This window comes from Mus caroli, unplaced genomic scaffold, assembly GCF_978045245.1.
Source record: "Mus caroli unplaced genomic scaffold, Mus_caroli_1 scaffold_13, whole genome shotgun sequence".
Taxonomy (NCBI): Eukaryota; Metazoa; Chordata; class Mammalia; order Rodentia; family Muridae; genus Mus; species Mus caroli.
In genome coordinates, this window is record NW_028227268.1 from 11,631,589 (window position 1) to 11,645,831 (window position 14,243).

At 43.8% G+C, this 14,243-nt stretch overlaps 1 protein-coding gene across 2 annotated transcripts in view; it reads right to left on the reverse strand.

Annotated features, from left to right (window-relative positions):
• Map2k6 (mitogen-activated protein kinase kinase 6) overlaps window positions 1–14,243 on the reverse strand; it is a 116,379-nt gene that overhangs the window by 5,441 nt on the left and 96,695 nt on the right. For both annotated transcript variants that reach the window (XM_021176183.3, XM_029483592.2), the window contains exons 8-11: window positions 13,327–13,454; window positions 11,820–11,897; window positions 10,298–10,437; window positions 1,523–1,568 (exon numbers count right to left, since the gene is read on the reverse strand). In XM_021176183.3, the coding sequence (XP_021031842.2) occupies window positions 1,523–1,568; window positions 10,298–10,437; window positions 11,820–11,897; window positions 13,327–13,454 (392 nt within the window). The remainder of the gene's footprint in view (window positions 1–1,522; window positions 1,569–10,297; window positions 10,438–11,819; window positions 11,898–13,326; window positions 13,455–14,243) is intronic.

The window sequence follows — 14,243 nt, forward strand, 5'->3', positions numbered from 1 at the left end:
GTTAACCACTAAGCTCTCTTTCCAGCCTCTTCTCTATAACTTTTATGAATATTTCCAAACAGTTTTCGTTCTGTATCTCAGCTACCCCAGAACACCGCTCAATAAGAGATACCAGGAGCCTGCACTTCTGTGATGCACTCCGTTGGTCCAGACAGTGAGGCTGTTGGTAGGACAGAAGACAGCACTCTGTGACTGCTGCTAGCAGGCCCACTAACAAGGATCTCAAACTGTGCTCTTCTCTCTCTTGGGATTGAACATCATAATTCTCCTGTGGAGGTTGACCTTAACTGTCAACTTGGCACAATCCAAAACCATCTGGGAAGAGTCTTACTGAGGGATTATCTACACTGGGTTGGCCTGTGGGCACGTCCATGGGTCCATGGGAGACTGTCTGAACTGAGTTTATTGGTGTGAGAAGATCCAGCCCACTGTGGGTAGCACCATTCCCTAGGCAGAGGGTCCTAACCTGTTTTAGGAGTGGTGAAGTAGAGCTAAATGCAAGCAAGCAAGCAAGCTAATATGTATTTATTTCTTTCTGCTCTGACTTCCTGGCGGTGATAGAATAACCTAAAACCATGAACTAAAATAACCCCTTTCTCACCTAAATTTCCCTGTCAGGATAGTTTTTCACAGCAACAGAAACGAAACTAGAACATCTCCTTCCCACTGTTAAAATTATAACCTTGATCATTAAGATAAATCTGAGGGGTAGGCAGTAAACACATTCACATATAGTCTAAATTAATTTCTCTCCAAAATGTCTTTGTACCACTTTCTACATCTGTTTAGGTAGAGGCACTATTATAGAGCAACGGTGTTGAGGTTTTGGTCTCATCATGTTACTGATAGGAAAAACAATAAATTCAGGACCAGGTGCTTTACTCCCATCAAAGGACTTACTATGCTTCTTTCCACCAAAATGAAGACCAAGAAATAGAGAGGAAGGCAATCACTTAATCCATCCAAGATTTGTTACGAAAAATGGATGGACCACATGACTTATAAGCTTATCCCATTGAGGTCTCTGAGCTCATATTTCTAGCACACTTATAATGGGAATCTTCCAGATTTGAAAACGTCAACTTCCTGGATATAAATGTTTTCCAGGTTTAGCAGCATGGCAACCATCACTGGGAACAATGACCTATTCTGAGCTTGCATCAAAAACAAACAAACAAAAAGCATGAACAGGACCAGCAAGATAGAGCAGCGAATAAAAGTTCTTCCCGCCAAACCTGAGGACCTAAGTTCAATCCCCAGGACCCACTTGGCAGAAGGGGAGAACTGACTCCAACCAGGCATCCTCTGATCTCCATGCACATAAAATAAGTAACAAAATATTTTCTAAGGGATAAATACCAGTGAAAAGGGGCCCTTAACTCTGTCTTGTGTCCAGTTCCTGGGAATCAACCATATCTCAACAAAACAACTCCTCCCTAAATATTTATTTACGCATCATCTTGGCCATGGCTACATCACTAGCTGTTATCTGCTAACACACAACCAAAGTGTTCACACTCACCATAAGCTCTGGATATGTGGGCCGTTCTTTGGAATTTTTCTTCAAGCTTAAAAAAAAAGAAAAAAAAAAAGCACATTAAAAATCCAGAAGACATTTGTATTTCACTGTTAGGATTTTAGAACCAGTGTAAAACTCTAACTAATTTTTTTTTTTTAATGCACAAAAACCAGGTCTCCTATACTAACTTCTATTGTAAATGTGAACTCTTAGAAACTATGTTTTAAACCATGTTGGGCTTGCTTTAACATGAATAAGTATGTATGTGTGTAGTGTGTGTGTTTATGTGTATGTGTGTTTATTTTCCTTTAATACATCATGGTTGCCATTCAGTCTAATTTTCCTACCTATAATGACCGCATCTCAAAACCTATCTGAACTTTCTTTCAAGGTAGCTTTTTATCCCACCTCCCTGGAAAAGAAGTCGGCCCACGTTTCTTACAGGACACTAAGTGAGTCTCACTGCCTCCAACTGCAAGCTCCTCCCTGTTTGTGGTTCCCTCTCATATAAAACTTGCTTCCCTATGTTCCTCCCCGAACCTGCCTGAGACAGAAGCCACAAACCTATATTTTACTAAGGAGGTGCTTCTTGTTCACTGTCTTGGTGGATAAGAAAGGAAAGCAAATTAGCAATGATTCTTAGAAATATTTTTGTGGTCACACACTGCTGTCTAGTGGTCATTCTGTTCTCTGAATATTCCAACATTTTATAGCATTTGATACCAGAGGCAGTCCTCATAAAACTACAACGTGAAAGAGACCAACCCATCACCCCTGTCCTCAACCCACCCCTATCCTCTTTCCACCCCTGGGTCTAAAATGGAAACAAGAAAAGAAACGGTTTATTTGATGTTAGAGTTCCAGCCATGAATGGGGAGAGAGTTGTCTATGAACTCCGAGAACCACAGTGTGACAGCATATTGAGTCCCTGAGATTTGTGCTGATGGGTCCTTTTGAGCAAGTGAGATCCTGAGCATCTGACATGAGCTCTGCTACACCCACAGAAGTGAACCCCCATGAGGGGTGCAAAGTACAAAACCATGGGAGAGTGACGTCACTGGGAGATGTTGAACTATAGGCTTATAGGCAAAATGAAATTCTCTTTAAAAATTAAAAGGAGGGGAAGCTTTTGAACCAAAACAAACTGAAAAGCAGCCTACCAGTTTATTCCAGGGTATGCTGTGGGTAGAAGCCAGGGAACCTGTGACAGGCTACAGGCAGAGGTGAGGACAGAAGTGTCAACCTGGAACTGAGGGCAGACCTAGGACCTAATGGCCTCAGGGACCAGACAACCTATGAGAGAAAGTTCATCTCAACTGGGGATAAAAATGAGAGTGCGTTAGAAAGGCGAATCATCAACTGTCAGCGTGGGGCTGATATGAGAATGTGTACCTGGGTGAAATGAATGAGCTCTTAACCCACTGGTGGCCTTGCATATGCCTGCACCCTGAGAGTCCATATTGGTGGTTCCCAATGGTAGCTACTCTGTACCTCCATCCCACAGGACATTTCTCAACGTCTGGAGGCATCTTTGGTTGTCACAATTAGTTGGCAGTATCTGACAGCGGCAGAGGATGTTGCTAAGCATCCTTCAGTGTGCAAGCCTGTCTTCCACAACAAAGGCAGTCCAGTTGGAAATGCCACTGGTGCAGAAACCAAGAGGGCAAGAATACTTGGACTGTGGGTAATTGGCTGGCCCTCTTTAAAACCCACTTGCTCTACCCTTCTCCCAATTGGAATGCAGTCGTAAGAACCATCTCCTCGTGGCTTACATGACATTTGTTTATATTCCCATCACGACTACCTCATGCCTCCTATCTCTGTCTTACATCTTCCTAGAAACAAAAGGTTGTCTAAATTCAAGTATTAGTTCATCTGAGAAATAAGTGCAGAAAAAATATCCTCTGGGGACACTGTTACCTCACTTATAAATCCTAGATTTTTTTTTTACATATACAGAAGCCTCAAATATCCAGCTATTATTCAAAACAAATCTAAACCCAGAATTCTCCTCCCTTGGTTAAACAATTTAACTTCTTAAGTCAATAAAATAACACAAATACAACACTAAAACTACACATAATATTCAAGGGATTAAATAGGATATCTGAGGGGTCAACAAGATGGTTCAGCCGGTAACAGGCACTTGCTGCCAAGCCTGGAAATCTGAGTTTGATTCCTGGAGCCCATAGAGTAGGAGAGAACAGACCCCCGTAAGTTACCCTCTGACCTCCATGAGTGCACCACGGTATCAACCAATGACCTCCATGGCAGCACTGATGTTTGGCCCCTGTTGACTGTATAATAGAAGGATTCTTTCTTCCTGGCTGGCTAAAGGCTCTAAAGATTCATAGTGGCATTGCAGAGAGAATCCCAGACCTTGCACAGATTAGGCAAGCACTCTGTGACCAAGCTACATCTTCGGTCCCTGCCTAAGCTTTCAAGTTTTAAGTAAAAGCAACCACGAGACAGGACATTTTCCTCCCCAGAACATTTGCAAAATTTGCAAAATTTCCTCTCTGCTTTGATCCATCTTAAAAAAAAAATGCAGGAAAAATCACTTTAGTTGATCAAGCACAAAGTATTTAAGATCTGTCAGACCTCAGAGGCTGTTGCTCAACTGCCCAATAAGCTACCTCTTGACTTATAGCCCCTAATCAGAAGGAAAGTTTGCCCCCAACTATAGAATTCTAACAAAAAGGTCTTTCACAGCGGCCAGCCATGGTAACGATGCCTGTAATTCCAGCACTCAGGAGGCTGAAGCAGGAGGGTTATAGAATCAAAGCCAGCCTGGGCTACAGAGAGACTTTTAGAACAGCGTAGTATATATAGTTAAACCTTATTGAAAAAGAAAGGAATAACAGAGAGGGGGCAAGAGGTTAGAGAAGAGGGAGGTAGATAAGAAGGGAGGGAGGTGGAAAGGGAGAAGGTGAGGAGGGAGGAAGGGAGAAAGGAAAGAAAGCAAGCAAAGGAAAACTATTTGTTAAATTAGTATAATGGATATAGCCTATTCCCTCCATATTTTAAATCAAAAACACTTCAAAAGAAGCACTAAGAATAGTAAAATACCCAAGATAAAGTTGGGGTGGAAGCAAATTTTCCATGTTTAGTAGAAAATGTTTGAAACTCAATATAAAATAACAACCTTGGAGTTCAAAGGTACACCACTTTCCTCTTGGATGGGAGTCTGGCTTTTGGATGTTCAAGTGGCTTGTCATTTTCAAGTGTGCAATTAGCTAACTTCTCTAATTCCTCTTCCAAATGCCACAACACAGGCTCCTGACCATGGCTGGCATGACAAACCCAATCCACGCTGCCTTGAGAATTGCCAGCTTGCAGTTCATGCTGACCAGGAGCTCTCTGCCTATTTGAGCTCCCCCACCCCCAGGCCCACCCCCACCCCCGATCATTTCCAAGAAGGGCTATTTGGTGCAGTCCACAGAATAAAAACACAGTGTGCCTCCGAAGCCATACATTTGTCAAAAGATAAATAAATACCTACTGCCTCTTTTACTTTCCTGTTCTGAACAAACAGACAGTGCTTAATCGATTATTTGATTTTTAGCTACTCTGAGTCAGACAGTATTGACATCTGGACGGGCCACCAACACACTTGGGTACGGCACCAGGCTAGCCGGCTGGGCCCTGAGACTCCAAAAGTAGTCCTGGAGGAAATGCAAACATAAGTCTAACTATTCTAGCAGCAGGCGACGTATTCTAGTGGCTTTCCTGTGTCAACACATGTGAAAAGGTTAGAGAGAAAACTACTGGGCCAGAGAGCAGGCTCGGGACATAAAGTGCTCACCCCATAAGCATGAAGACCCAAGGCTGACCCCCAAAACCCACATAAAAAGCCAAGAGCGGCAACACACACTTCTAATCTTAGCTCTGGGGAGGTAGGGATAGGAAGATCCTTGGGCTTCATGACCGGGCAGCCTAATTGAATAAAAGACCCTGCCTCAAATCATGAGGTGGTCATACCCAAGAAACGACGCCTGAGGTCAGCCTTGGCTCCCCTCACAGGCACACACACCATCTATATACCACAACACCATACACAGCATATGTGTATGAACTCCTATATATACTCAAACACATGTACAATACATACACATTATACAATATGTATACATTTTATATATATATATATATATATATATATATATATATATATATACTGTGTATTCCATATAGATATGTGTGTGTTTATGAGCTATCTGCTAAGATCTTATTTTTAAAAAGGAAATCATATTAAGCCTTCTACAAGACTAGACTGTAAGAATTTTCTATTACAAACATGCAAAAACAAGGCCTTTTGGTCATGTGGTGGTTTGAGAGATGTACACACACACACACACACACCATAGTCTCACACGTTTCAATAGTTGGGCTGCACTCGGTGGCACTGTTTGGGATGGTTTAGAAGGTGTGGCCTTGCTGGAGGAAGTATGTCACAGGGGATGGCTTCAAGAACTTAGGATCTCACCCTACTCCCTGCTCACTCTCTCGGCTTCCTGCTTGAGATTCGAGACATGAGCCCTTGGCTTTTTTTGCTCCAGCTACCAAGTCTGCTGCCTGCTGCTTGCTCTGCCTCCCCGATGACAGACTTACTCCTCGGAACCCATGAACTCTTTCTTCCATGTTTCCTTGAGTTTGGTCTTTTATGTAACATGTAACATGTAACTAATGCAGGTCAGTACGGCCCACCTTGGATGTTCCTTAAAATCCCAATGATAAAAACATATACTGGGGAAATGGAGCAGCCATTCAGCTGTGCTGTTTTTAAATAAATACATAAAGGAGGTATTTTTAAATTACTGTTTCTTTGTTTTTGCTCTGAAATACTTCAAGATATGGACATAGGCAAAAGACTCCAAAACCACAGAAAATAATCCCAAGAATTGATGAGTGGGATTACATGAAATTTAAAAGTTTCCATGCAACAAAATAAATCATTATCAGAGTGAAAAGGACAGCCAACAGGAGAAAAATCTTTGCTATCTATACACTGGACAAGGATTCACTTTCTCTACTACATAATGGTACATTTTAAATGCCCAGATAAATAAATCTTCCAACCGATAAACAGGCTAAGGGACCAAATAGGTAACTCTCAAAAGAAGAAACATGAATGGCCAATAAACACTCAGAAAGGTCTCAGCCTGCTTAGCTATCCCAGAATGCCAAAGTAGCAGTACTTTGAGATTCCATCTCATCTCAGCTTGGCGCCTCTCACCTCTAAAAGGGACAGAAAGAACACACAAGCCAGAGGTCAGGGAGAGTGTTGTGAGGTACTGGGTTCTGCAAGTGGCACGGCTTTTGCACACACCCACTTATAGCAGCAAGAAGACCTGAGGAACAAGACATTCCAGTGTGGATGTGGAAGGGGTCCCTGGGAGACCCCACCGCTCGTGGGGGGGGGGGGGGAATCTGTGTAGTTAGTGGCTGCAAAGGGAGGGTGTTCACTCTTGTTTGAAGACCAATGGCACTAACTGGACTTAGGGGATTGTTAATAATCATTTTTAAAGAACATGAAGTTGAGAGGAAGAAAACGTGGGAACACGGAGAAGCAGGAGTGGGGTAGTGGTGGACAGATGAAAATACACAGTATATACATGTGTGGAAACTCCAAACAATAAGATGTTTAATAGAAAGAAAACAAACTCTGGTGAGGCTGTGAGAGAAAAGGGGTTTTAGCCACTGCTGCTGGAGATGGAAACTGGAGCAGCTACTTTGGAAACCTATATGGAAGTTCTGAAGAAAAAAATAAATAAATAAAAACCTAAAACTAGACCTAAAACTAGGACCCAGCTCTCTGGCCGCCATTGCCACCATCTCTCTCCCCAGGCATACACTGAAGGAACCCTGAGCCCATCATGAAGAGTTGACAGATGAACATATTCTGGTACTAGTTATAACTAAAAGGTACAATAGATACCTGAGAGGTCCATTGCCCACGTGGATGGAAAAAGGAAGTGTGTGTATGTGTGTGTGTGTGTGAGAGAGAGAGGGGGGGGGAGAGGGGGGAGAGAGAGAGGAGAGAGAGAGAGAGAGGAGAGAGAGAGAGGAGAGAGAGAGAGAGAGAGAGAGAGAGAGAGAGAGAGAGAGAGAGAGAGATTCTGAATCCTGAAGAAGTAGGATCTAATGCCAGAGAAGGATGGCCTTGCCAGTTAGAGCGGGAACAAGCAGGCAAGGGGAGCCAGCTTCTTTCTTCCATGTCCTTTACATGGGCTGCCACCTGAAGGTGTCCCCTGATTACAGGTGGATCATCCCACCTCAAAAGATCTGGATTAAAGATATATCTTCTCACCTCAATCTGGAATATAAGTGGAATTTCCCACTTTAAATGATTTAACTAAGAAAAAAAAAATTAGACCTTAGAATGGTAACCAACCCCCTGGGTTTTAGTTAATTCCAGATAGTCAAGTTGCCAACCTTGAAAAGTAACTGAAAGATGTTGGCACTCGCATCTGAGAAGCATTCAGAAAGGCTCGGCAATTGAAAGCAGGTTCACAGAACTGAGAGCTAATCCCGGGTTCTTGCCCCATGCAGAGGGATTGCATGGGGAGTTTGCTAAGGTTGCAAACAGTAGGAAAAACTCTTATGCTGACAGTAGGGCTCAGGGGTCAGCACTTGGGAAAACTTGGCCAGAAACTGACCAGTGACTGAGGAAGGAAAGCAGAGAACACACTAGGTGGGTTCACACTGGAGACTGCATTCTGGAATCCTTCACTCCTGCCGCCTTCTCCCAGAGCTTCATGAAATACCCAGAATCCTTGGCGAATGGGTCCGGAAGGAGACAAGCAATAGAAAGGGAAGTTTGAAGACACTTCCTTACACAGGATCCTCTCCTGAGAACTCTTGGAGACAACCATGCACCGAGACTCATGGGTTTTCCTACCTGACCTTTAAACACTTGAGGATAAAAGGGGGACAAAAGTGAAACAAAATCAAAACACCAACGGTCAAGTTTTTTTAATCTAAAAAGCCAAATCGTGACCCAATTTCCACCTGGCAGATGCAGCCCCTTCACCCACACAAATCACTCAAGGAAAACAGGAGGAGCTTGAGGAGACCAGAGAGGAGAGGGCGCATTTTTATGAAAGATGCCCAACAACACTGTCCTAGAGCCCAGTACTCCAGCTCTCTCTGGTCTTTCAGCCAAAATTAAAACTCAGAATAAGCCACCAGAGTAGCCTTGTAAAACACTAAGGGAAAGCACCAGGATGGGGATGCGGATGCAGATGGGTGAGCACCAAGTACCGGTCCAAGAGCCTTAAGCAACCGAGCATTAACCTGTGTCATCACGGTCCCCAGTAAAAGCTGTATTTGGAACACCACGTCCAAAGGAGCAAGGAGACCAAAGGTGTGTTGCTTCAGTATCCTCTGTACCTCGGGCCCCTTCCCAGGTCTAAGTCAATCCACATAGCGAGTCTAAGCAGGAATGACTCCCTCCACGAGACACAGCTGAGATCAGAGCTAGCTCTGACCCACCCACTCGCTCGAAGTTTCCATCTGTTTTCACAGGATAGCTGTCTAAACTAACCGGGTTCCACTCGGGCTGCCCTCTTGATATCCTCCTCCCAGCTGCATCCGCGGCTGCCACTACTGTCACGTGATGACGCTAAGCATCGTGGCCGCGGTGCAGGCAGAAATCATGTGAGTACCTGGAAGATATTGTGTCCTCTTTTATCCTCCCTGACTATATTAGTCATTCCTTCTCTCTCCGTGCTCCAGCCCTCTTTGGATTAGCCTCCAAACCCCCGGCAGTACCTATTATGCCTACTGGGATAAGTCCATCCACAGATAACATGGGTTCCGCAGAAGGCAAAGTTCTGCAGGACTTGGAAGCATCCGGGAAACATTCTCGAATGTCCAAAAATCTTCTTAGTCCCAGTGACTCTTGACATCTTTCCCCCACCCCTAGCTTTCCAGTAGGCCTTGCTAAACTTTGTCTCTACGCTGTCGTCAAAATCCAACTCCTTATAGCTGTTACCAGAATAAAATACCCTGATAGAACAAGACTTAAAAGAGAAATGGTTAATCTCGGCTCACAATTCTAGGCTACAGTCCAGCACGGCAGGAAGTCGTGGCAGCGGGAACTTAAACCTTGTTCATTCAGGTCTAGAGCAGAGAGAAACGAACGCATGCGTGCTTCGAGTACATAACTCCATTTCTCCTTCCTACAGTCCGGGAGCCAAACCCAGGCAATGGCACCATTTCCTCTTAGGCTAGATCCTTGCACGTCAATTAACATAATCAAAGCAATCCCCCACAGACTGTCTGTCCACAGGCCAACCTGTTCTAAACAACAGAGACTCCAGATTGTATGAGGGTGGAAGTTAAACTAACTGACCATCACAAGGTCCTTGAGAGAGAGGTCTTTCTTGCTTTAGTGACGCAATCCTTCCAATGGGAAGACCTCTCCTTCCTGACTCACCTTAGCTAGGGAAATGCCTCGCATGGCCTCTGCTCAGGATTGATTTCCTCCAAAACAAAAATAATCCCATCTAACTTTGTATCCTCCAAATACTTATGTATATCACTCTACCCGGCCTTGCCAATCATAATACTTTCAAGTAAATATTGGCTTGAGTGAGTTTCCGTATTAGACTTGTAACTGAGAGGAGAGGCCAGGACTATGTTCTGCAGCACAGAGGACAAGCTCCGTGGATGCTTCTGGAATGAGCGCATGTGATGGATCAGACCCCACCGGGGAGAGTCATGAGAGCGGCTTGTCGTCTTTGGCATAGATCTGTGAGTGCAGGGTTCTCTTACCACTGTGAGGTAAAGTCAACAAAATCGGCGGAGAACTTGTCTGCTGGGAGCTGAGGAGAGGGCTCTTCGACCACCTGTTTTAGCTGCTGGAAGGGCGTTCCCCAAGAATCATAGGGAAACCGAAGGATGGCCAGCTCGATCTAAACGGAGGGAAGGGAGGGGTGGCAACATTTTAAGAAATGCTCATTTAGGAAGCAGCTGTGTTTCTTTTTAGGAAGACCAGAGGTGAAGCTCAAATATAATTAGGGAAGAAAACCAAGCTAATAACCCATTCTCACAAAATTTTAGTGCCGCCTGCTTTTTACAATATTGTCTTACCAGTGGCAGATATTTAAACATACCTAAATAAATGAGTTCCTTGATAACACCAGGGCCTATTTCATTAAAAACTTATCAGCCCAGAGCGTTAAAGTTCAACACAGGAAACAACCAGTTTTTCAAATATCTGGCCAGAATAGGAAAGCTTAAAGACTTTGGCAGCACTGTGCCTCTGCTGCCACCTACAGGTCTCTTGGTGAAATGGAAAATTAAAAAAAAAAAGTTACCCAGGACCGAATGAGTGATCTTTTTTTGGACTTGAATAAAGGGCACTCTGCTGTTATAGAATCACATGCTTTCTGGGCAGGGACATGGAATAACTCACTGGAAATAATCAGCTGCTGGTCCTGGGCAGTAGCCAGGACCACTGTGGGTAATTCCAGACCTCAGCGATAGACTAAAAATGTACAGTCACAGAGGTTACAGATAAGGGACTGGCTGTGTGGCCATAGGCCCGTGCTTGAGAAAGTACACTATGCATTATCGTGTTCCAAGGGTAGATCTAACTTAAACATCTAAAACGTCCACCATGAAAATGTTCAGTGCAGAGTACTTGCATAGTAGCCATGAATCCAGGGGTCGACCATATCAAGCTAAGCATGATGGGTCACGCCTGCAATCCCAGGACTTTGGGAGCGGAGAGAGGAGGATCAAAAGTTCAAGGTCATCCTGGGCTACATAGATTTTGACACCAGCCTGGGCTACATGAGGTCTGATCTCAAAATATTAAAATACACAACCTAGTACATTTGGCCAATCGGGGTCCATACACATTAGCAGGGAGAGGGTTTGGGTTGGTATTTTTGTTTTGTTTTGTTTTGTTTTATTTCTTTTATTGTCCTGGTTTTGTAACTTAAGCTTCTTGTCTTGGTCCTAATCACTTAATTTAAACTATAAAAATTCTATTAATCCCTTTTCTATCAGAAAGATCACCAGTGAGAATACATGAGTTTTTGAAGGTCATATGGCTAGTAACAGTCAGAAAGGGAGGAAAATTTGGACTGCTAGATCTCACTGTACAGTTTCCACTGTACAGTTTCCACTGTACAGTACTTCAAACAATCAGCCCTGAAAAATAACCTGCCATCTCAGAGAGAAAGGGGTGCCCAAGTGTGATATCAAAGGCTTCTGGGTCCCCAAAGCCCACCCCATCCAGGTTTGCGCTCAGAACCTCTCGTAGCCCACAATGATGATCATAGGTTACCATGGTGATGCCCAGACTCCAAATGTCAGACTTCACACTGTACCCCTTCTGGTTGAGCTCTGGATTTATTCGTTCAGGCTGGAAAGGAGACAGACAGCTAAGAAACGGAAAGACGATTGCAATGCCACGTAGCTCAATAAAGACTCAGGAGGAGACACCACCACTTGCCGTATGAGTTATTTGACTCTGTTAACCTGCCCCCCGGGCCAAAAGACTGGCTAATCACAAGCTATGAAATGTCTCCACAGGGCTTCCCTTCTTTATATTGGTTTTTTCTTACAGGCAGCAATGAATTCAGATCCCCCAGAACAAATTTTAATTGCCTTAAGAACAACAACAGGACACATTCAAAAGCTTCTCTATTAAAATTATCCCTGGCAAAAACATCAACAGCTCAAAACCCACAAAAGACTGCAGAAGTTCATAGCTACCGTCTGATGTTAAGAAACCTCAGGGATTTTACTCAAACATGGGTAAGAAGTTTTCAATCCCAAACACAAGTCCCTTCTAAGATAAATGTATTCCTCCAGTTGGGCGTTCTGTGATGACCAGAGCTCCCTTGTGTGGGTCTTCCATCCATAGTCTTCCATCCTTAGCAATCAAGCTAACATTCGGGTGTGAGTCAGTGTGTAAAACTGAGTGCAAGTGCCTACTACTTACATGCATTTTTCAAATAACATGCCCCTTTGAGATAATTCCGAAAGGCAATATATATGCTATGGTTTGTGTCTCTGTGTCATCCCAAAATGTACATGTTAAAACCATATCCCACAGGGGCTGGCAAGATGGCTCAGTGGTTAAGAGCACTGACTGTTGCTCCAGAGGTCCTGAGTCCAATTCCCAGCAACCACATGGTGACTCACAACCATCTGTAATGGGATCCGATGCCCTCTTCTGGTGTGTCTGAAGACAGCTACAGTGTACTCATAAAAATAAAATTAAAAAAAAAAAAAAAAAAGTATGCCACCTGTGACCATAACAGGAAGTCTTGTTTCTATAAGATGGCTGTAGATTTGGGGTAGGTTCCTCATGAATGAGGTTAGTATCCTCATAAAAGAAACCTTAGAGAGATCCCCTGCTCCTTCCACCAATTGAGAATGCAACAGGAACCTCAAATAAGGCAGAGAAGCAGGCCCTCACCACAGACTCCAGCATCCACAACCTGAGTCTTCCAATATCTTGATCTTGGACTGAGCAGAGCAAAAAGACTCAAAACAAAAACAAAAACAAAAACAAAAACCTGTGTTCTGAAAGGTGTCCAGTTTATAGTATTTTGTTATAGCAACCTCAAAGGATGGTGACAACATTGGGAGCAAGTGATAATGATTTCTGATATAAAACCTCTAAGAAAATGACACAAGGAAGAATTTTTCTCAAATCCGAGGTTCATTCCAATTCTCCATTATAGGCATGCATTTCTTACTTTCTTGCCTGGTTTTGCAAGCAGGTGCATTTCTCAGACATGCATGGGTAGATGCACACAAGCACTCTACGTGCTGGTACTTACAGCCATATATGGTTTGCAACCGGCATCGATCGTTTTAGCAACAGAGTCGACCAGGTAGCCACTGATTCCAAAGTCACACATCTTCACTTGGCCCAGTGTGTTAATGAGCACATTAGAAGGCTTGACGTCTGAAGGAGAGAAGGGAGGGTTACTTCTTCGCCACCAGAGGGCTCTAGACTCTCCACTCGCCTTGGCAGGGCTGTCTTTGCCAAGATACCCCACACAAATGTCACCAAAGGCCCTGACTCACGCAGGGTGTTCCTCTCCAGTTGGGCTCTTTAATTCTTCACACTTTGTCTGCGTCTTTCAGGACTGTGAATCTCAAAATGGGAAAAACCTGTCTCCCCTGCTTATCTTATGTCATTGTTCCCATATGTGGAATAGGAATTAAAAAAAAAAAAATTACCAAACCAAAGTGATCTGTGAGGGCTGGAGAGATGGCTCAATGGGTGAAAAAGTCTTTGTCATCCAAGCATAGTGACCTGAATTCAAATACTCAGCACCCGTGAACAAAAGCCCAGTGTAGTGTGTGTGTGTGTGTGTGTGTGTGTGTGTGTATGCAACGCCAGCATTTTTGTATGGAGAAGGGAGAGACAGGAGCTCAAGAGTCAGATAACACGCTGTAAACAGCAATGACCAACACAGTGCTGTCTCAAAGGAGGTAGAAGACAAAGACCAACACCTGAGGTTGCCCTTTGACCTCTACAAGGAAGTGGTGACACACAAGTGCCCACAGTCACATAGGGTACAACACACACATTACACACACACACACACACACACTTTATCACTTTAGTGAGAATCCCTATATAGAATTTGTAAAGAATAGATTTTCCTAGACGGCTCTTAGGTCTTCTTAATGTTACACAAAACATCTATACTAAAGGTGACTTTTGAGGCTACAGAGATGCCTCAGC